We start from the raw sequence: 23,532 nt of genomic DNA, 5'->3' as shown, positions 1-23,532 counted from the left end.
TTTTCTGGTAAACAAACTAAAACTGCATTATCAGGGACTCACATCATGATTTGCATTTAAGTTTTGAATTTTATTTTTGCATCTTTGCTTTGTACTTCTCTTGTCATATGAAGAAGTTATGCTTGTTGTACTTAGAGTCTATCACAAAGAAAACCTAGCAAAAAGTGCAATTCTGTTTCAAAACTGAAGAATATTTTCTTGTAGCCCAAGTAAATGTTCAGACACAGGATTTAAAGGAATGTAGATTTAGGAAAGCTAGATTTTTTTTTGTTGTTTTTTGGCTTTCAGTCCCAGAAGACTCTGAATTAACTAAATTTTTAAATTTTGCAGGATCATATCAGTATAATGTCCCTGAGTCTTTGCCAGTGGCTTCTGTGGTGGCCAGAATAAAAGCTGCAGATGCAGATGTTGGACCTAATGCTGAAATGGAGTACAAGATTGTGGATGGTGATGGCTTGGGAGTATTCAAAGTTTCTGTTGACAAAGACACCCAGGAGGGAATCATAACTATTCAGAAGGTGAGTCTGATTTTACCCACTGGTTCTGTTTGGAATTCTTCAAGATACAGGTAAGTAATGAGAGTATGGCTTTTGTTTCTAAGAGCCTTGTCTGCTGTAAATGTTTCCATTGGTATATTTCATCTTGACTTGACTATGTGATTTTGAGGTTTTTAAAGACTTATGCTGAAAAATATTCTGCATTTTTGTTGAAAAGACCAGTATTTTTGTGACATGTACATTTTAAAGCATGGCATTTGAATGAGAATCTAAACTTTAGTCTCATTTGTCTTTGTATTAAATAGTAGAAAGTGTGAAAATGTATCTTGCAGCAAAAGTGGAAGCTCCAAATAAAAAATGGATCCTGAAATTAACTTTAAAAATAATAATCTGGATGTCTTTAGCTGAGGTGGTACTATTCAGAAAGCACACATTATTAATTTAAGTTATATAACAGTAAAAGTAGTAGGTTTACAAGATCATGTATTATTTAAAATATTATTTAAAAAACCCTGAAAAATTTAAATAAGTATTTTTTCTTCATAGCTTTCTACATGTGCAGTTAGAAAGCATTATGAAACTGAAAGTTCATGTTGATATAAAATTATTAAAACCAAGCTTTCTGACATTGCTGCAACACATTTTAGACTACCCTTTTAAAGAGAAAAAAATGTGCTCAAATATTTTTCAAGAAAATTTAATTTTTTGAACAGTAAAAGAAATACAGCACCTTAGAAGAATCTCTCATATAATTTCTTACTCTTAATATGTGAATACTTGGCAAGTCCCTTTGTTATGCAAAGGGTGGTATTTCATGGCCTGGGCTTCCCACCCAGAGCTCAGCCTGCAGCTCCCACTGCAGCTGCTTACCCAGCTACCCACACTGAATGGATTCCTCAACAATCTAATATCCTTAAAATGCGGGAATGACTTGGCATTTTGGAATACATGTACCTATGTTTCCAAACAAGGACCTATATTTGTACTTATTATTATTCCAAACCAGATTTTTTTTCCTAAATAGTCTTTAATCTTTGTAAACTTCACCTATCAGTTCGGGTGCTTTTTTGTCTCATTGTGTTGGGGTTTTTTTCCCTTCTCTGGTGTATCAATTTCTTCTTCTAGCAATATAAATCTTCAGTTATATTTCTCTTTGAAAGAAGTTAAGAGTGCAAGATGTTGCAAAGCAATGGGCTAACTCTCTGATGCCCTTAACACCTGTTGAGAGCTGGTAATCATCCATAGATGTCACAACAAATGAAGTATGTTCACCCTTGAAAGATCATAATATGTGTAATGTGAATCTTTTTTTCAAGGAAAAAACATCCATCTTAGGCTTCTTACAAAATGTACTTCTGTTTAGCACATTTGAAATACAAGTGATGAAAAGTTAGTAGTCTTTCTGTTCAACAGCCAAATTCAGTGTGGCTCCTTCAGTTTGCTCATTTAAAGTTTTTGGGCAAGGATTTGGGAGAAATGTGCCTATCCTTGAGGGAGAACATTTACCAGTGCCACAATGAGCAACACTGAATTAGTCAGGGTCTTCAGTGATCTAATACAAGAACTGGTGAGTTCATTTCCATTTTTTTTAGTATGATTTTGTAGTCATGGTATTTGTTCCTGGAGTATCCTGATTTCAGTGCTATACAGTGGACCAAATAGTTGGCATTTGTTATTTCTATAATAATTTAGCTGGGGAGCTGAACCAGACTTTTCACTACTGAATGTTTGTCCAGAGAAGGGCTCTATGAAATAGCTGTTAGACTACATCAAAAGGTACAAATTTTTGACCTGATCAAATGATCTAATCTGCTAATAATTTTTATACCTACATACTGCTATATTTTGACACAAGAATTCAGACTTCTTTCTCTGCAGTGTGAGACCTTTTCTCTAATTTTCCTACTATTTTTGACTTCTGTTCCTCTGTGTGGTAGGTAGTCCTTGGCTAGTGCAAGGTGCCCACCAAGCCAGTCTATCACCCCCCTTCAGCAGGACAGTATGAGACAATAAGATGGAGAAAACCTTGTGGTTCAAGATGGGAGCAGTCTATGAAAGCAAAACTGAAGGTCACATGCATGACAAGCAAAGCAAAAAACCAGATGATCTTATTCCTTATGGAAATGCCCGTCTGCTTCCTGGGAAGCAGGGCTTCAATTCAAATAGCAGTTGTTTCAGAAGGCAAAGGTTGTAAATAAGAAATGCCCACTCCCACGCTACAACCCCCACCTTCTCTTAGGTTTTATATCAGATGCCCTACGGCATGGAACATCTCTTTGGTCCATTTGGGTCCACTGTTCTGGCTGTGCTTCCTCCCAGGATCTTGCCCATCTGTGGGGGAAATGTTGGAGAGACAGCACTGATGCTGTGCCAGCGCTGCTTGGCAGTAGCCAAAAACTGGCGCGTTGTCAATACCTTTCCAGCTACCAATGCAAAGCAAGTGCTGTTCTGCTGTGGGGAAAATTGACTGCCCTTCACCCAAACCCTGCCCTGACCCAAACCCAAATCTCCCAAAGGTGATTTCCCACACTGAGGGCCACCTCCCGAACCTCAGGATGTCCTTAGCTTTTCATTTTGATTCCAGAGAACCTTGTGCATTGCCCAGTGCTCAAACACCTTCTTTCCTTCCTGCCAGCCTTGTAGGGAACGTTGTCTAGGTTAGAAGTGAGGAACTGAAGCATAGTGCCTATCAGGAAACTGCACTGTCTTCTGGACAATAAATTGAATTAAAGACCATTATTAATAACTGAGTATGCGGGTTAAGTAGGTTTCAATCACTGAGCCTTATCTGCCAGATCACTATGGAGTCAGGTTATCCCTGCATGATAATGTCCACTTGTTAGTAGGAAATCAGGGAAGAAATTAAGTTTGTAGCCTGAAATCTGCCTAAAAATTTTACTGTCCAGCACATGATGTTCTGTACTCCTCTGAGTGCAATCAACTTTCTTTTTTTCATGCCCTAAAATCAGCTGAGGTATTGAGAAACAGCTCAGCCTCAAAATGCATGCCTATCCTTTTCAACTTCTGATTATTGATATGCTCAGATATCACGTTTGTGTACACATCAGGCAGTAAAGTGCCAAGGCAAAGACTTATGAAAAGGCACGCTTGGGTTCTAAATGCAAATGGGTGCTTTAGTTTTGCGTACTTCTGCTGCAATTGTATATAAAGCTCAGCAGGCTGGGCATGAAAATCACCAGCAGTTACTGAGCAGCTGAAGGCACTTCTCCATTCATTTCTGTGCTGGGTGTTGTTGGAGAAAGTTTGGCACCTGGTTATCTGAGTTCCACACACGAGCTGAGGATTTTGCATTCTGTTTTTAGAAGGATAACCACTTCAAGACAACTTTGAAAGTTGACTTCCTCACTCAACACTAACACTTCTTTTAACACATAAGTAGCATTAAATTTAAAAAAAGAGTTTTTGTAAGAAAGAAAAGAAAACTGCAGGAAGAGTACTGAGATTTAAGAACTCACCATGTAAAGACAGATTTTTATGTTCTTTTTTATTTTTATTTCATAGTATTCCTTTTATGGAATATTAAAAAAAAATGCCCAGGGACGAGCAAAAATTGCAGAAAAATGATCTTGTTTGAAACAGAGAGACACCAAGTACCATGATATTAGAATGAGAAAAGTGTTACATGGTTAGGAGTATCTCAATATTACTGGTGAACAGATTTGAGTGTGTTTAACTTTTTGTTTTGGATTGTTTTCCATGCTGTTTGAACACATTTCTTCTCTGTACCCTGCAACAAAGAGATTTCATAACATCATGAGCAAGTGGAAAAAAAAATTGTGTTTTTACTATTAATAGTGATTTTCTTTGAAATGTATGCAGTGTATTCCTTCCTTTATAACTCTTCTGCCTTGCTATAAACCCAGATATCTCTCTGGCTTGCACAGTTTATTCAGGCTGGATTTTTCTCCTAACACTTTGAGAACAGTGCTGTTTTCCAGATAGTAGCGGCAGTCCTGCTCATAGTTCTTGCAGCCATGGCAGGACTGGGGATTACATGTTCCTGAGCATACTATTACTGTTGCTACCTAGTGCCTAATGTCAGTGTAGATTAACTATTAGGCTAAACCTCAGCTCAAAATAACATTTTGGCAATAGTCTGACAGTCTTGTAATTACTCCCTTGACCATATGGAAGCAGACAAGGGAAGAATGTTTTCTCTGTGTCTCTATCCACTTGGTCTTTGTCCTTTCCAAGAGTAAAGAGTAGGATTGTGCTACACCTTATGCAGCACAACTAAGAAGCATGTATGCTTCTATCCCTGTAGAGTTTTTGCAGCCCTATGGGCTTTCCCATACTCATCACACCTTATTTTATTTTATCCCAGTTAGGATACTTGAATCAAAATTAAATGAATGAGATGAGTAGTTCACGTGTTTCAGGAAGTTGCTTAAGTTCCTTCGAAACAAAAAAAAAACACTAACCCCCAACAAAAAAACCTGAACCCAAATAAACCAATCAAACAAAAACGAATAAACAAAAAACCTCACACACAACATTCTGAAAATATTTGGGACAAGGACTAATTTTGTTCATTATTTATGGCTTTCATAGTGACAGCAGGTTCTGTTTGGGTAGAATTGGTTTCTCTAAGATTCGAGAAGCTCAAATTTCATCTAATGACAGAAGCTAGTAAAACAGTGTTGAAGCATTTACTAACTTATTGGTACTAAAAAAAAATATACTCTCTTCTGCAATACATTAACCAATTTCATATGCAAAACATGTATCCAGCATGTACCTACAGTGGTGTATAAAAGTGTGTAAATCATTTTTAGGCTATTTCCAGCTATTTCATTACCTGAAATAGGATATGAAAAATTCTAGAAGACAAACTTTGACTTTCTTTTTCTTTGTCTTTCCTCTTTCTTCAGAAGTTGTTATAAATAACAAGTAAATGAGACCCGTAAGTAAAATTCTCAGCTTAAACGAGGGGTGGGAAAGTGGTAGGAAAGCTAATAAGGGTCTTTTCCTGTAACCTACTATATTAATACAATTTGTTGCCTAGCAGTTTCAAGTCCCTACTTCTTTATTTACTTGCTTTATCTTGTGTTAAATAATACTAACAATTAAATGAAAAGTTCTCACTTGTCAAATGACACAGAAGAAATCTTTCTTATTTTTATCCTATTTGGAGCAGCTCATGCTGCAATTCTGATGTTGCAAATAATGTGAGTTTGGCTAATCTCTGCACTGTAGTACAGTCTTTGTGGTAATTCATAAAATAGAACAGAATAGAAGAGAATAGAATCATAAAGATAGCGTCATTAAGGTTTGAAGACACCTCAAATTCATCAAATCCAGTCTTTGATCAAAGACACCACCATGTCAGCTAAACTGTAGTGGCACATCCAGTCATTTCTTGAACACTTCCAGGGATGATGATCCCCTGGGCAGTCTTTTTCCAAGCTTAAGTACTGTCCCAGTGAAAAACAGTCTTTGTGATGTCCAGCCTGAACCTTTACCTGTCACATCTTGTGTCTGTGTTGTCTTGTACTATCCCTAGTTACCTGGGAGAAGAGGCTGACCCTCACCTCACTACAATCTCTTTTTAAGTGGTTGTGGAAAATGTTGCCTCTGAGCCTCCTTTTCTCCAGGCTTAAGAACCCCAGTTCCTTCAGCCACTCCTTACCCGACTTATTGTCTAGACCCTTCACCAACTCCATTGCCCTTCTCCTTGCACTCCAACACCTCCTGAATGGGGGCCCAAAACTGGACGCAGGACTCAAGGTGTGTTCTCACCCGTGCCAAGTTCAAGGGGGCAGTCGCTGCCCTTGTCCCTCCAGACACAATGGTTTTCATACCATCATTGGCCTTCTGAGGCACGTGGGCACACGCTGGCTCATGAACAGCATTCTCAGGTTCTTTTCTGATGGGCAGTTTTCCAGCCACTCTGCCCCCAGCCTGTGGCACTGCAGGGGTTGTTGTCACTCAGGTGCAGAACCCTGCACTTTTGTTGAACTGACCTCAGCCCATTGATCCAGCCAGTGCAGGTGCCTCTGTAGTGCCTTCCTGCCCTCCAGCAGATCAAGGCTCCCACCCAGCTTAGTGTTGTCTGTAACTTACTGAGGTGCACTCGATCCCCCTATCGAAATTATTTATAGATATTAAACAGGACTGGACTGAAGGCTGAGCCCTGAGGAACACCAGTGATTGGATGGCAACTGAAGGTAACTCCATTCACTACCAACTCTCTGAGCCTGGCCAGTTTTTAACTCAGTGAAGAGTGCACAGGTCAAAGGCATGGGCGGCCAATTTCAAACTAAAACTAAACTAGATGTGTAAGTTGCCTTTAAGCTGGATTTAGGAAAACATACATCTTATGTGATCTTTTCAGAAAAATCAGAGCTATAGAGTTTATGAAAAGGAATCAGGCATTTATATTTCTTAGAAGTATCTCAAATTTTTTTCTTCGTTCACACTGTGACTCAGTTCTCCATCTGTAGAGTAGGATCAATTCCTTCCTGTGGTTTCATTTGTAATTTACATACTGCTATCAATGCTCCGTTAGTAAAGACTCTGATCATTTGCATAACACAATTTCACAGTGCTGAGGGTGTTTGGAGAAAAAGCATAATTTTTCTGCATATATTGGAGTTTGAAAAAATGTGTCAGATTTTCCTCTGCAGTAAAAATCTTAGAATCAAAGAAACATTTATGGAAGCAAATGATGATTCAGTCAATTAATACAACAGATTCTGAAGTGTCCATGCAAGGCTATATACAATTTTGAAGTGAATTCATGTTGATTTTTGACAGAATCAAATTGCAATACACATGAAGGGAGTCTTGGCTTTGCTTTCTAGGCAAAGTATATATACAAACCCTTATTTCTTGCGGTTTCCTAAGCACTATTACTAGAAATAGTGTACTAAAAAAAGCATAATTTAAGTACAGATCTCACTTTATCCACAAAGTAGCAGGCTCAAGTTAGACTTCAGTAATATTAATAGGTTAGTAGCAAAATATCTAAAGATAAAAACATGATGCTCTGTATCCACCTACACTTTTATCAAATATTTGGTACTTTAGGTAATTATAGTAATTTAATAATAAAAAAAGGCTGCAAGGTATATTTTTATTTTATGTATCATATGTGACTTTTTGAAATGTAATGAGACATTAAAAAAAGCCATTTGGAAGTCTATGGAGAGATTTTAGTGGATTAAAGGGAGGGGAAAAAAAAGACCAAAGACCCCTAAATACTCTGTAGAGTGAGGGTTGCTATGTCTTACTGCAGAAAGTGACAAGCATTAAGATTTCCCATGGCAGAGTTCTTGCTCACTTTGCCTTCATTTCTACCCTCAATACACAGTCCCAACACAATATTGCTAACTGGTATGCATGTTAAAGGGTAAAATATTGTTGTAACATACTTTCTCATAGAATTTGACTGCTAAGAGATTATTTTAAAACCTGAGTTCATTCTAAAAGCAATATTGGCAATTATAAAATGGAGGTGGGGGAAGGATAGGGTTTATGCAGAAGCTTTTGAGTGAAAAGCTATCTTTCCATTACTTTTAACATTTCTTTTTTTTTTTTAAGCTAGAAATTTTTCTTTCAATTCTATATCAGAGTTTACAATGTAAGAACTTGAAGCTTCCCAGGTTCCTTTGAGAGATTGTGTGCATTTGTTTGATGTACTGCGGTTTTCAATATAAAACCTCAACTGGGCTTAAAAATGGGATTTTCACCTCTGAAAAGTACATTATTACAAAGTTACCATGCAATAAAAATGAGCATTATAAAAATGGGCTTTCTATGAGTTATAACTTTCTATCCAGCCTCTCTAAAATAGAAGACTTGTTTTCCTTCAGAGAGGATAAAATTCTTACCCCTTAAAAGGAAAAGAAGAAAAAAAGAGACAGACCTCACAAAAGGAAAGATATGGATCCTGCGTGGGATCTAATCAGATAAGACTAATGCACAGATATTAATGAAGTTGTTAAGCTCTATTCACTGTACTGAAGGACTGACGTATATGTTGTCCATTTAACCTTCACCATTGCTGTAGTGATTTGCAGTCTCTTAAGTTGGTGTTCCATCACTGGAATATTGTGCTTTTGTTATAGCAGGAAATAATGAAGGCATGATCCAAAAGCCATTTAAATAATGTCTGTATAACAGACACCAATGATAATTAGATAAGAAGAAACAAAAAAAGAAAATCTTTTCAGGTCACTTTCTCTGTCTCTCATGAGTGTGTGTAGCATGCAATTTCTTCATTATATTATCTAAAAAATGCTGAGATATTTATGCCAGTTTAAGAGCTCGTGCACATTAATCATATCTTAGATATTTTGTTTGTTTTTCCCAGATTATATTCTGCCTCAAACTCTGATTGATACCTCTGTATTCCCCACAGGATCTGAGGCTGTATATCTCAGAGCAACAGATTCAGGATGATGACTGTAGCTTTTGTATACATTGCCACACCCCACAGAAGACAGGTTCTGCTAGAAAGAAATGACAATAACATTATTGCCACTGCAACAAAATCACTTAATATTGTAAAATCCATTTGTCCATCCATAATTGCCATCTTCTAAACACCATCTCCACTGTATATGTACATAGATTTGATTTTAAAATATTATTTATTTATTTTTCATTAACAAGGATCTTTATCCATCTTGAATGCTGCCAGCAGCATTGGGTACCAGAATATACCTGAGGGAATCCTACAGAAGGATTCATGTTGCTAAGAGCAGATGTTTACTTCTTTCAGTAACTGAGATTCCCTTACTAGTGACTGGTGAAAAGCAGGCGTTCACCAGCTGATAGCTTTCCTGGAAGAATTTTGCTACAATCACACTAAGGACCATATGGTGGTTTTCTCATATGTACATAGCTGTGTTAGAGAAGGTTGAACATGCACTTAGTAAGACTGTTTAGAATACATATCTACACCACTGTTAGGTTTTCATCCTTTTCTATGAGGAAATACTTTACTCATGAATGTGTATTTTTGGTGAATTCCCTACTACTAGTCTAACACTCCTTCATGATAAAAATTCATATGAAAAAACACTTCTTTATGATTTCAGTTAATAAAGACCTAAAGTAGTCTTTCTTAATCAATATAGAGACATGTGAGTGTCTTAAAATTAATTTGAAGAGTATTTATTTTTTGTTGTACTATTCTATTAAAATAAAATTAAAATTTATATAATTTTTCCAATTACATATATGGTATAAATTTTGTCTATTAAATCAGAAATTTCATAATTCTTTTTACTTTGAAGGACTATGCTGTTGACATTAGTGTATCAGAAGAAGCTATCTTTTCTGCAGTGTCATGATAAATTTTCATGTGTTTGATTAGGTATCATCGTAATCTCAATCACCCAATTTCAACAGATGCCATGAGGATAAATTAACTTTCCTTTCTCCAGTACATACTTTTGCACATTCTGACTGAAAATATACTGTTTGCAGAAGGGTCAGTGGTTTTGTTTTTTGACAGGGAGTTTTGGTTTTAGTGGTTTTTTTGGGTTTTTTGTTTGTTTTTTTTTTTCCTAGTTCAACAAATGTTAGCCTTTTGCCTTTCACATTTTTTGGGTTATCATTTCTTTATTTATTATGCTGTTTTTTCGGGTCATAATTTTTTGATTTATAGTGTAATGCCTTTAGATGTCTTAAGAGTTTGTCCACTCTTTAACCTTGCTGCTCATCTGGTCGTATCACTTGCCTAGTTGTTATCACCAAAAATGAAGTTTCTGAGGCATTTTCATCATTCCAACATCACATTGCATTTGCATTATGGCTTTGAGATTGTTTCATAACACGTGTATTGTCCTTTAAATATAAAACCAAAGTGAAAATAAAAAAACCTATTATACATGCTTTATTAAAAAATACTGACCAGTTGTATCCAGTACAGGAAGCAATATCCAGACAAACTTTCTATTTCAGCATATCTGTTTTCCAAGAGCTGTGGATATTGCAGCTTGATTCAATGCAAGAAGTAAGTGCTTGCATAATATGAGGATCACAAATATTCCCATTTGGAGAAGCTTTTGCTGCCACACAGAGTTTGTAAAAGTTCAGTGCCTTTCTGAGTGTGTTGTGCTGCAGTTCATTTTTCATGTTTAAATCTAGACTGTTTGCAGCTGTATTATCGCATCAACATAATCGCTGACTTTAAGATGTTCATTTGGGATTTATCCGACTGTAACTAGATGGAGAACTTAGGCCCTTGTAGGTCAACAGATGTGTGTTTCACCTCTGCTGCTCCTCTGAGTGAATACTGGAATGTTTTGCAGATGCTGGAGGATTAATTTGCAAGCACATCTCAGATCCCTGTGATGTATTCAGTAGCAGAACTGCAGAAAAACATTTTTAATCTGTTTTATACACTTGGAATTATAGTTTGAAGACATAGTTGAGTAACCAGACTGCAGCTTTAGAAGTGCTTCAGTATTTTCCTGCTGTTTTACAATGATTAAATTTAGAATTTCAAAGGAATAGTTTGTTGGATGTTTGGTGCAAGCTGTCAAACTAAGACTATAGATACAGGGTAAAAGGTTCTAATATTAACTTTATGTTTTCTTTCAGTAATGGCCTCTGTGCTAAAATTATTCTTTCCTCAAATAAAATTTTCTTCTTTCTGAAGAATCTGAATATCCTCAGATCACAGATGTCTCATTTTAATGGGGGGTAGTTTTTGATTCTAAGGCAGTATTTATTTGAAAAGAAACTTCCATTGAAGAAAATTAAAGTAGAAGGAAGATACAAAAAATTACATGTATTTTGCTTAATAAGCAAAACAAACCAAAACAATCTCCAGACTTCATCTCAGTACAAAATATTGTGATATAAGCAGTGTAATTTAGGTCATTGCCATATTTTCTACTCAAATTTATAAGATACAGTAGAAAAGATTGTTTATTCAATCCAAATACTATACAAAACCCAATAAATTTAAAAAAAAATTAAGACAGAAAAGAATCCCACCCACAGTTTTCTGAATGAGGTTACTTGTAAGTAACCTGTAAAGATTATATTGACTTCTTATATCTGGGTAGTATGTCACCTGTTATTTGCCATGAGCTTAGATAAAATATTAATAAGACAAAAATAAGTATTAATTCACAATAGTGAAATAATCAGTAAGAATCTGGTCCTCAAAGAAGTTACAGAAAGTTTTGCAATTATCTTATGAATTTGTTTCACTCACAAGTTAGAACTATCTTAATGACTTAAGTCATTGCACAATATTCACTAGTGAGACACTGAAAATAGTGTTTTGAGAAAGCTAAAAAATTAACCATGAGCTATGGTCTGTCATCAAAAGTGATGGTTGTATACAAATGGCAAAGGTATTTTCATTTTATACTTACTGAAAGTTTTAAGCAGAACAGTTTTGTGTCAACATCACTGAATAATAAAATTTCCAAATAACTTTTGCCTGTATAGGAGCTGGATTTTGAAGCCAAGACAAGCTATACCTTGAGGATAGAAGCAGCCAATATGCACGTTGACCCTCGTTTCCTGAGCCTGGGGCCCTTCAGTGATATGACAACAGTGAAGATAATTGTAGAGGACGTTGATGAGCCACCTGTGTTTACCTCCCGTCTGTACTCCATGGTGGTGTCTGAAGCAGCAAAGGTTGGAACAATCATTGGAACTGTAGCAGCCCATGATCCTGATGCCTCAAATAGTCCTGTCAGGTAATTCCAAGAGTTCTTATTTACTCAGCCTTTGCATTGAAGTTGTTCATCTTGTGGTGGGAGGGGCTTTGGTTGCACTGGAAGTCATTAATAAGTTTTATTCCCTTGCAGAGGGAGATTCAGATGTTCTGTGTGTTTGCATAACTTTTATAACCTGAACTACAGAATCTCTGAAAAAAAAAAAAGTTGAAATCTCTGTGAAACAAAGAGAAGATATCGCTTCAGAATCCCAAAGGGAAGAAATCACCTAAAAATATTGCTCATATTTATTACTCTCTAAGCTTAGGAAGAGCCTATTATTATCTATAGCAAGTTATGTTCTCTTAAATCAACCAGGATCAAAAATTATATCTATATTATACATGTATGCTTGAATAATGATTCATAGTCTGTGTGCACTAAGAATCAGAATGTAATAGGACATAAATTGGAAACATTCATAAGAACTTTTTACATGAGAAAAGTGGACAGGATGAGATGCATCCTGTCTAGTCAGGATGGTTAGAGGGTTTTGGTTTTGTAAATTTTGCTGCAGCCAAATATCTTCCATTTGAATGGGAAGAGGAATGATCACTGGAAATTCATAAATTGTCAAGGCCCTCTTCCTTTGTTGTCAGTGTCTGAAAAACCGGCAAGTCTTCCAAAATATAATGTACAAGATCATTGAGAAACCATAAGAGAACACAAATTCTCAATCTTTGCCTGTATCTAAGGTCAGAGCTCAAGAGCAAAGACTCACCACCTTAACTACAACAATAATGAGCTACTTGTTATTTTTCTTATGCAGAGTAGTAATATTCATTCTCAAAGGAGCATGCAAAGGATCTAGAGAGTAATGGTTATAACTTAGAAACTCTGTGAATTTAAACACCTGCAGGGGGAGGAACTCATACACAATTAAAAGTTAGTACTGTTTCATTTGTTTTTATTGCTCACTTAGGGCATACATATGAAAGATCTTTGTGGGTATTTGTTTTCATAATGTTAAGTCTTTCCTTTCATGCATTGAAAATGAACTTGGGAATCAAGTGAAATTTCTAAAGCAGAGATCTTTTGCAAAAGTAAAGCATATGTTTCACTCCTAGAGGTGATGCAAGTGTTCTCTCTCCTTCATTATATATTTGCAACTTATTCAAAATAGCTGATTCCTATCATGTATAAATAAGTCCTAGATGAATGTTTGGCATGGATTTACTTGTGAAATTTATCTTTGCTGTGTCAGTATTTTTTGGCACTAATGTTAGCATCTGGTGTATAATATCTGGTTACCAGAATCATTTAGAATAGGCTTAAACATAATTCTATTAATGCAGGCCATGCTCAGAATGCTTAGACTCCTTTGTAAACATAAAGATGAGTTTATTGGCCTTGATCTGGTTAATTTTTACAATTCCAGCATAAAAAATAATAATATCGCCCTCTAATATCTTGAAGATTCCTTCTGCTTCAAAGTTTCTTGGAATCTGAGGAAGAGGAAAAAAGAAAAGTAGTGAGGATTTATCTGTGTGCTTGTGCACCTGCTATGGACATGGTCAAAGGTACTGAAAGATAATAAAATTTAAAGCTGTTCTACATATGCTCTGATACATCAGAGACAGATTCACCTAAAATTGGAATCTGCTAAGGAGGATTAATGCATAAAACTTTTCATGATCTCTTTAAGGAGTTTAAACTATTAATCTATAAATAAGTATTCCAACTTCCAAACATTGGATTATATTTATACTGATTAAAATCTAGATTTGTTACAACTCAGAAAATGTTGAAATTACAAGATCAGACACAGAACCTTGACAATACCAAGGACTAGGAAAAATAATAAATATTTTGAAAATAAGAGGTTATCTCATAAGGACCAGAGAACTATTGATGTTTGAACTAGCTTAAATAAGGGATTTAAAACCCCTGCAGCTCAAAGATTTTCAAGTACTATGGCTGTGAGGAATTAAAGGATTAAATATATTTAAAATATTTTTTTTAGAATTTGAGTATGGATACAATGCTTATAAATAAGGGAAACTGCTTCCTATGCATAGAATTATTTTTCTCCTTGTTTCATAAGGAGATCATCCAATTTATATAACTTGTTTGCTTTTCCGCCCCCTTCCCTCTCTCCCTCATTGTCTCCCTCCTTTACTGCTTTCTTCCTTTTTGTCTTTCTCATCTCTCCATCTCCTCCTTCTCCTTCTCTTTCTCCACCTTCTCCTTTGACTCTTCAAGTTGCATAATAATAGTCTTAATAACTGGGAAATCTAAGGATTTCTAAGGGAAATCTGGCAGGAGATTGAATCTCAGCTGTGAGGCCTGCCAAGATTGACTACATAGCAGAGGTGACAGGTATAGTCTCATGGGGAAACTTGCCAGCCTCAAAGCAGCTGTAGAACACTGCTGACCAAATAAACAACAGTGCTGGCAAGAAATAAAGTGAAAAATAGCCTACAGTTAAGACAAAATGAAAGAAGAAAAGAGAAAGTGAAAGAGGGAAAGCAGTAATCCACAAAAACTGCTATTACTGTTGTCGTTACAACTCGTTATTCTCTCTCTCACTGTGATATAATACAGGTAAACAATTCTAATTATGTAACAAGGCTCTACACTTAGATTATACAGTTAGGAGGCAAACATAAAAACACAGTAATGCAGTAAAGAAGATGTATGTTGCAACATAGAAAAAAACATAGTTTCATAAGATCATTGTGTCTAGGAAGTCACATTTTTAACTGTCTTGCAAATTTCTTTCTTTCCATGTTCTTCAAAGAATTTGTTTAATATTATATCAATAACCTAATATATCATCAGTGTGTCAGTAATTGCAATGATCACACTTGATCCGATTCAGACGTTTCAATTCATCCTGAGTGTAGGGAGGTGCTCTGGAGTACATCCTCGACCTAAATGAGAGTGCAAGGATCTGACCCAATTCTAAATCTAATGTCAAAAATACTCCAGCTGTAAATCTAAATCTGCCTGATGAGCGGTCCCTTACTCTCAAAAGGGATATAAGAAAATCACCCACAGGTGTTTTGACCTTTTCTCTTATGCTATTTTCAGTTTGCTAAGGAGCTCCTAAGGAGCTCCCCTTCCTAAAACAAATTGGGATGTGTTAAGCCAAAGAGTTCAGGGCATGAGCCTGTGCTTGTTTAATGACAGTAAAGCACTGTGAACTGACAGTGATGACATGCAACCCGTTGACCCTAGGCTGCATCATCTCCCCTTTTTCACTCTTCCCCTGCAGCTCTGGGTGACTCAGGGAGTCTTGTGCTGGTGATAGAAAGCTCTGCACTCAGACTGCGAGCCCCATGGGATCAGTGCCCGGCTGGTACAGCCTTGTAGCAAATTCCAACTCCCCTGCTCCTTAGCTGGCTCTCAGGAGGATGCTATTTGATTAATTTCTGAGTTTGTTTTACAGCATAGAGGAAGAAAAAAAAGACAGAGGAATACCTATAACCTCGCTTAGGACAACACTCTGGGACTGTAGCCTGCCATTTTCAGCACAAGTTACTGTGTAATTCTCTCACCTTTGCAAGTGGCTTTGCTTCTCTCAGTGCCCCAGGGAAACTGGACTGAGCAATGTGAAATATTTTTACAAGCAGTAAATGAGCATAAATGAAAAGTTTCTTTCATCCTTTACCTAGGTATTCTATAGATCGAAACACAGATCTGGAGAGATATTTCAATATTGATGCCAACAGTGGAGTCATTACAACTGCCAAATCTTTGGACAGGGAAACTAATGCTGTTCATAATATCACAGTTTTGGCCATGGAAAGTCGTAAGTATCCATAGAAAGATTTTTATCAATAGTTTGTGTGTAAAGCTTCAGGCTTGGTTTTGGTGAGCTTCACTCAGAGAAATTCTGGCAGCTGCAAACTGTGGCAGATAAAACTAACATATTGCTTAATGCAAAAGAAATCTATATGATAAAAGTATAAAAATACAACAGTTCAGATGTTTGCTCTTTCATTTGCTTCACACCTTGTATATTCTTTTATCTTCTGAAAGACAAATACAAAGGAAGATGAAATATGTTAAGTCAGCAGTCTCACACTAAGTGTCATTACAGGAAAGGTGATATGGAAGATAGAGAAGAATGGTTACCCCATCTCCATGAGGGCACTCATAGTTGATTGCTGTTGGTCAACCACAGCATTCTTAAAAGCTGTAAAGAAAAGGGGATGTGAATGCTAATGTGGATTCATTTTCCTGACTCTAAGATACTGCTATAGAAGTTATTTTGTAATTGGTATCTTTTTCTGGTGTAAGATAAAAAGTGTTAAAAAAATGTAGGGTTTCAAATCGCTACAAGAATTCTTCTAATGCAGGCTCAAACATAAACTTGTTCTCCTTTGAATACATTTTGTAAAGTGCTTTTATATTTAAAGAATTTATATCTTCAAATTTCATCTTTATTACTACTCTGTTGGGCTGTGATAATGAAAGTTATCAGTTCTCTGGCTTGCTATTGTAAAATTCATCACTTCTTAATTTCAGTGAGCTTAATTTAACATTCAACTTGAAAGTTTAGCTTTATCGTGTAGTGTCTCTATGAATCTATCTTCTATTATCCTGAGTAGTATTTTAGCCTAAAAACATAAAACACAAAACAAAATTTTTCCTGGGTGGTAGCAAAACTGATGAGGTAGACAAGGGGCATACCTGAAACAAATGAGGGTCTAGGAGCAGAAGTAAAAACTTGTACTGCTTTAATTTATATTTATTTCTGCTTGGTTTTCAATAAGCTTAGCTCAGCAGAGGAAACATTTGGTCTCAAAAAGGCTTGCTTCTCTGGCATTTCACATATGAAATAAAAAAAAAAAGCCAAAAAACCCCACCTTGTGATTAACATTTGGATGCTTAAAATATTTATTAAAATGTGGCTGCAATACACTCTAAAAAATAAATACATGTTTGAAGTTTTGTAAAGTTTTTCATTTTGTCCTGCTGTAACATTAATATCATCACTTTTGGTGAAAAAGGATTATAACAACTCTTTTCCCTGCTCTGAAAGAGAAGCAAAATAATTATTGGACTCACTGATGTCCCTATGCTTAGTCCAAAATACAATTAGCATTTAAAGTATGACACTGGACAATGAACATACTCAGTTTAGCTGGAGATGTGTACCAGTTTAGTATGGGATTCATATTTAAGGTGTTCAACATGTGAATGACAGTATTGAAATACTTAGTTGTGTGTGCACTTTAAATATTTTGGGATTTGCTTCAGAATGCAGCCCTCTCTTCTTTTCTCTTACTGATAAAATTCTGGTTTTGACTTCTCAATAGACTGATCCATCTAAAGTTCAGAAAAAAAAAAAAAGTTTAACCTATAATAATCATGCTATTCTCCATATGAATAGTGATGGTCTGGCTAGCTTGGTGATGATTTTACATCATCTTGCTTTTATCCTTCCATGTAATTTGATTCAGTGCTGTGATTAGTGAGTAAGATTTCCAGTTTATCCTGAGAGTAAAATCTTAGATTAATTGAAGCAGATGGAGTATGTAAATGTTGGTCCAGAAGATCAAGACAAGAGCTTCCTTTGTATTTGAGGGAGGGATTATAATTGATTTGACATGCATATCCAAAAGAAGAATGCAAATAAAAAAGATAATGACCTTCAGAATAACTTGCAAGGATCTCCTCTTAATTGTTTTATTGGACTTTTTCCTGTAGAGAATCCAGCACAGATTGGGAGAGGCTATGTAGCCATCACAATCCTTGACATCAATGACAATGCCCCTGAGTTTGCCATGGAGTATGAGACAACTGTCTGTGAAAATGCTCAGCCTGGTCAGGTATGTCTTGATAGGTTTTTTGTTTATTTTTACCAAATAATCAGCCATTCCTTATGAAAGCCTTCCAGCTTTAAGAAAAATCCTCTTATAACAGTAAGAATGAGGCTCTGATAAACACTACACTCAAAGAGTAGGAAAGATCCAGGTATAAAAAATATTGGTTGAAAGACATGTTAAAATCTCTGGCTTTCTTACTTGTATAATTAATACATTTTACTTAACTCACCCAATTTTGAATAATACTGGGAACGCATGCTTTCTCTTAATTTTTGTGGGAAGTTGGAAGCAGTAACACAAAGGTCATTCAGAGATTAAATGTCCACCATTCTGAAAATGAGTACACACTCATTCTGAAAATGAGTACACAAATATCTTCCAAGTAGTCCTAGACTTAACTAAATCTATCACTAGTTCTTTGACCCTCATATTTGGCCTTTTCCTCTCTGCTTTGGAAGACCTCACAAAATGCATGTACTTTCTCAGTCTCTCCTCCCACTTCCAGAAAACTTGTAGATATTGCACCTGCAAAGATCCTGCATATTTCCAGGAAGACTTTGTGCTTTTATTCCTTCTCCCAGTGCTTTTATTCCTTCTCCCAATGTATTGTCCTTCCTGTGGTAGATGTTTATTGCACATTTCAAAATCACCTCATAACTTAAATTCTGACAAAAACCCACTATGATTATTACCTTGTGTTCATGAGAAACACAGACTATGCATGCTCTTATTGTTGTACCTTTCTGTTTTCCCTGTGCTCTGATCAGAACTAGACCGGAGAACTGGAGTTTCCAATTTTTGTGGTTTTTAACTAGTGGTGACAATTTCTTTAGAGGTAGATTTTGGCAGAATTTTAGAAAATGAATTTAAGAACTATTAGTAATGAAATTTGAGAAAACAATAATAATATAATGTACCTTTCTGTTTTCCATTATATTAAAAATAAAAGTACATGAATTTGAATGCTCAGAAACATCATGGTTTCCTTGTGAAAGTTTACAACATTGATTACAGCCACTGATAATTACACTAAGAGCCATCCAGAAGACACACTTCTTCCACTGCTATGTAGTTTATTACTCCAAGCTCTGGCAAATGACAGGACCTAACTTTCTCCCAGAGCCTGCAGATCATTGCTTTGGCCAAAATATTTGGTACAGGTAAAGAGTTGAGTCACACATTAACAGTCTCTACATGCTAGGAGATTAGAAAACCAAAATCCAAGATGATTAGACCTTGAGGGAGGGTTGATATTTTGGTAGGTAACAGAGGGGTTATGTAATGTACATGTACATATGCTTCAATGAAACCCTGATGTATCTCAAAACAGGTGATCCAAAAAATTAGTGCAATTGATAAGGATGACCCACCAAATGGCCATCAGTTCTACTTCAGTTTAACAGCAGAGGCAGCAAATAACCACAATTTTACATTGCAGGACAACAAAGGTAAGAAAACTTTGATTTGGTAAATATTCATCAATAGCACCTTCCATTTTCAATGCAGCATGCTTTCTATGACCTACATAAACTTCTGTTCTGGTAAAGACATAAACTACAATCAGCCTGCCAAATAATTTTATCTGTAGACTATTTGTCAAAGGAATTAAGCTGTTGCTTGAATCATTTAAAGCCTTGAGCCAAGCAGAGCAGCATCAAATCTTTAAATCTTTACTTTTTCTTTTTTTTCTATCAGTCACTCTTCACATTTTTTGCATGTATTTATGGGTTTTTATCTAAATTATATTTTACCTTGGGGCAGTGACTGAAAAATGTCCAGGAATTCATGTCTTATTAATATAACTCAGGGCATAAAAAATGAGTGCACAATAGATGGAGATGTTTTGGGATTTGTGGAGGTTTTGTTTGGTTTTTAGAAAGAACACATCTTTTCATAACTAAGTATGTCCCCTCTTGAAGAATGCTTTTGATAATGAAAGCTGCCTATAATATTTGCACAGACTTCTTATGACTGTTTCCTCAAAGACTCACACTGACATCCCATTTCTGTTAGTTGAAATATCTGAGAACACACTCTAATTACTGCCCTCATTAGTTGCACTGCACAGTACAGCAGCTGGGCACGTGTCAGGCTGTTTAGCTATTAGCTGTAGCAAACAGAACTAAATAGACAGGGTATTGCTCTTGCACTGCTCTTTTATGGATCAGTACTTAGCCAGAGCTACAAAGTCATCCTATTAGTAAAACAAGAAAAACAAACATATGGACACTGAAGGACACTGTTTGTACAGGCAGACTTTGAATAATATTCACTAAGTATAATGTGTGGCCCAATAAAATTCTTTCATGCAGATCTTCCTTGCCTTACCTTACATGTAGTTAATGAAATGCTTAATTTTCTTCATATGAACAGCTTGCAGTTTAAAACTGAAGATTCTAACAGTAACACAATCAAAATAATAAAAGTGCATTAGAATAGGACTGTTCAGAAATCTGACATAATGAAAACTGTAAAGTAGTTAATGAAGAGACCCTCTTCCCTAAGAACTTATAACTTCATAAGAGTAATACCAGACTTTTGTAATGCCTGTAAAATCAGTGGAGGTACAAGACACAGCAGTACCTGCCTCATTCAACATTGGTTAATTTTATGCATCTCTCATGTGATGTTATATCAAGAGATGTTTGCATATTTTGCCAGATAGATCATAATAGATGACACAATAAGATAACTTTGCTGACTACCAACATGTCTGTCTATAGATAGACAGGTAAGTAGATAGATAGATAGATAGATAGATAGATAGATAGATAGATGATAGATAGATTGATCGATCAACAGAATGAACATTTCTATACATGCTGGGAGATGTAACTCCCTACCTCTCAGGAGCTCTCAATCTGTACTGTACACTGAGTTTTGAGATATCTTCTTGAACACATGGGCTTTTTAATCACACAACTCAGACCACTGTCAATCTATACATTTTAAATTGATTATAATAGCTATCTTGAATCTCAGAAGAGTCTGATAACACCAGCATTTCTTTGTTGCATGCCCAATTACCTTGTTTGTGCATGGATGGGAATTTTTTTGCATTCAAAAAATATTTCATTAATCTTCAGAACCTATTCTCCCAACAAAATGGTCATTGCTTCCAATTATATTATATCTGTAGCTGTAAATAGTTAAAATAGATGTTTCTAAATACATGGAAACATGTATTTAGATACCTAATCTGATAACTGAAGGGCATTTTTTTTTCTTTTTACATTTATCTCATCTTCACCTATCTATCCAGATTGTGAAAATGTGAGCTTAGATTAAAAAAATGGACTCTTCTTTTTTGAAATATATTTTGTTGAAAATATATTGTTGTTGTTGTTTAGTTGTGTGTGGTTTCTCAGTTGATTTTACCTCTGCAGCTTCAAAAGTATATGACTGGGAAAGGTAAACTTGTTGAAATATTTTTATTGTTTTTATAAAGTCTTTAAGTAGAAGGCTATAGTATTTATAAGCTTGTGTTTCAGAAAAGTCACATATTTTATAATTTATCTTTTTATTCCTTTATCTAGATAATACTGCGACAGTATTAACCAAAAGAAATGGGTTTCGAAGACAGGAACAGTCTGTTTTCTACTTGCCAATATTCATAGTGGACAGTGGATCACCTTCACTTAGTAGCACTAATACTCTCACCATCAGGGTCTGTGATTGTGATGCAGATGGTATTGCTCAGACATGCAATGCAGAAGCATATATCTTGCCTGCAGGACTTAGCACTGGAGCCCTGATAGCAATATTGGCCTGTGTCTTGACACTGCTAGGTATGTCTTCTTTCTCTTACCCTTCTTTTCCATTCAGTGCATCATGGCAAAAGATACATGCATATAAGCTTCAACATTCCCCTCCACCCTGATTTCTGTGAACAGGCACAGATAGTATTCAAGAAAGAACAGTGTTTTGTATCATTAGCACAAAAAACCCCTTTAGATTGGGATTATCAATTTAGATTATTTGTTTCTATATCAAATTGCCTCCGGACAGATATAAGAAATTACAGTAAAAGAAAAAAAAGTTTGACATGCATCAAATGCAATATTTAAGAAATAGACACTGAAGTTTATGGAAGCATCTGGTTTAGCATACTCACCATTAACTGGTATCAGTGTGTCCCTTTTCCACAGGCATAATTGCTTTTAAACATTTACTGATTTGCAGAGAACAAAAGATATTCAGAAAATAAAACAGATGCAATTTACTCATGAGAATCATAATTAATTGCCATCATTTGCAGAGTGATCTTTTGTTACTTCTGCAAATGGTAGCACAGCTGGATTTTATGTTGAGCAGTGAAACTGCAAATAGATAAAAGGCAGTGGAAAAGAGGGGAATAGTGTCAACATCCTAGTTTGCCTAGCATTTCTCATGTAATACCTAGTCATTAAGCAGTAAATGGGAAAATAAGGGTCAAATCAAGAAATAAAGATGAAGAATAAGGTGAGCAAAGGTGAAGTTTTGGGTTCTGTCTGAAAATTCTTATGTTAACAAGGTACCCGGTTCAGCACAAAAGAATTTTCATCAGTGTTGCTATCAATTAAGAGATTTTTCTATTCCCTGTCTGTACATACCAGTCTAAGGAAAGGGAGAAGACCACAGTCTTCTTATGTTGGTATAATCACAGTGATGTTTTATTTGCCACTGTTATCCAAGTAATTTGCATAGGTCAAATCAAGAGACTTGTGTCCAAACTTCTGTCCATGGCAGTATTTCTACCATGTACAGATATGTCTTCTTTCATACTCTGATTCATGTCACTGGAAACCATTAGAAGGAAATGTTCCTTCTGCTAAAATGTTTCTAAAGGACTCCAAAATGAAAAACCTGTTGCATACCTTTTTTAAAGAGTAATAAAAATCCCTACCTCTGCACAACTTACTCAGTAGCTATATATATATATATATATATATATATATATAGCTATATAGGAGGTGGCATTTCTAAAGTTTTCCATCTACGTGACATAAAAAATCTAACACCATAAGACTTTATTCTCACTCAACACATGGTTAGGCCTAGGTTTAAGAAATGGAAGGGAATTATTGCCAAAATGCCAGAAGTTTTAATGAACATTTTTAAATACCATTTTTCTAGTAGCATTTCTAGCCAATTTATGTACACAAATGAACTTTATTTGGACATGAAGCTAAATGTTAGAGTTCAAAAAGATATAAAAATATTCTCTTATATCAACTGGCATTAGTATCAGTGAAAAAACACCCGCTTTAAACTTCAAGTTCGATATACTTGGGAATAAAAGTCCTGTAACCATAGCAATTAATTTGATCCAAAAAGTAAATCTCACCATTTTTGTTATACATGAAAAGCTAGTTTCTGAAGATTACACAGGAAACTGCTTTAGGTACCATGCAGCTTGGTCTGATCATACACTTTTCTTAAATAGAAGCAGTAGGATTTTGAGAAGACCATTGAGTGGAGACAAAGCATGTTGGCACCAAATAACTTGCTTATTCTACTCGGTACACCAGGGGTCAAATACAACAAATAAACCAACAAATGAGCTTTTTT

General features: G+C 35.7%; 1 protein-coding gene across 1 annotated transcript in view; it reads left to right on the top strand.

Annotated features, from left to right (window-relative positions):
• Nucleotides 1-23,532, top strand: part of LOC139605236 (cadherin-7) — a 93,569-nt gene that overhangs the window by 51,384 nt on the left and 18,653 nt on the right. Inside the window, exons 6-11 of the mRNA XM_071456582.1 lie at nt 331-518; nt 11,934-12,187; nt 15,823-15,959; nt 17,864-17,985; nt 19,313-19,430; nt 21,519-21,770. Coding sequence (XP_071312683.1) covers nt 331-518; nt 11,934-12,187; nt 15,823-15,959; nt 17,864-17,985; nt 19,313-19,430; nt 21,519-21,770 — 1,071 coding nt within the window. The remainder of the gene's footprint in view (nt 1-330; nt 519-11,933; nt 12,188-15,822; nt 15,960-17,863; nt 17,986-19,312; nt 19,431-21,518; nt 21,771-23,532) is intronic.

The sequence above is a fragment of the Agelaius tricolor genome, unplaced genomic scaffold (genome assembly GCF_023055355.1).
Source record: "Agelaius tricolor isolate 1412-34295 unplaced genomic scaffold, bAgeTri1.0.p SCAF_2, whole genome shotgun sequence".
Classification (NCBI taxonomy): Eukaryota; Metazoa; Chordata; class Aves; order Passeriformes; family Icteridae; genus Agelaius; species Agelaius tricolor.
This window is presented reverse-complemented; position numbering and strand designations above follow the sequence as displayed.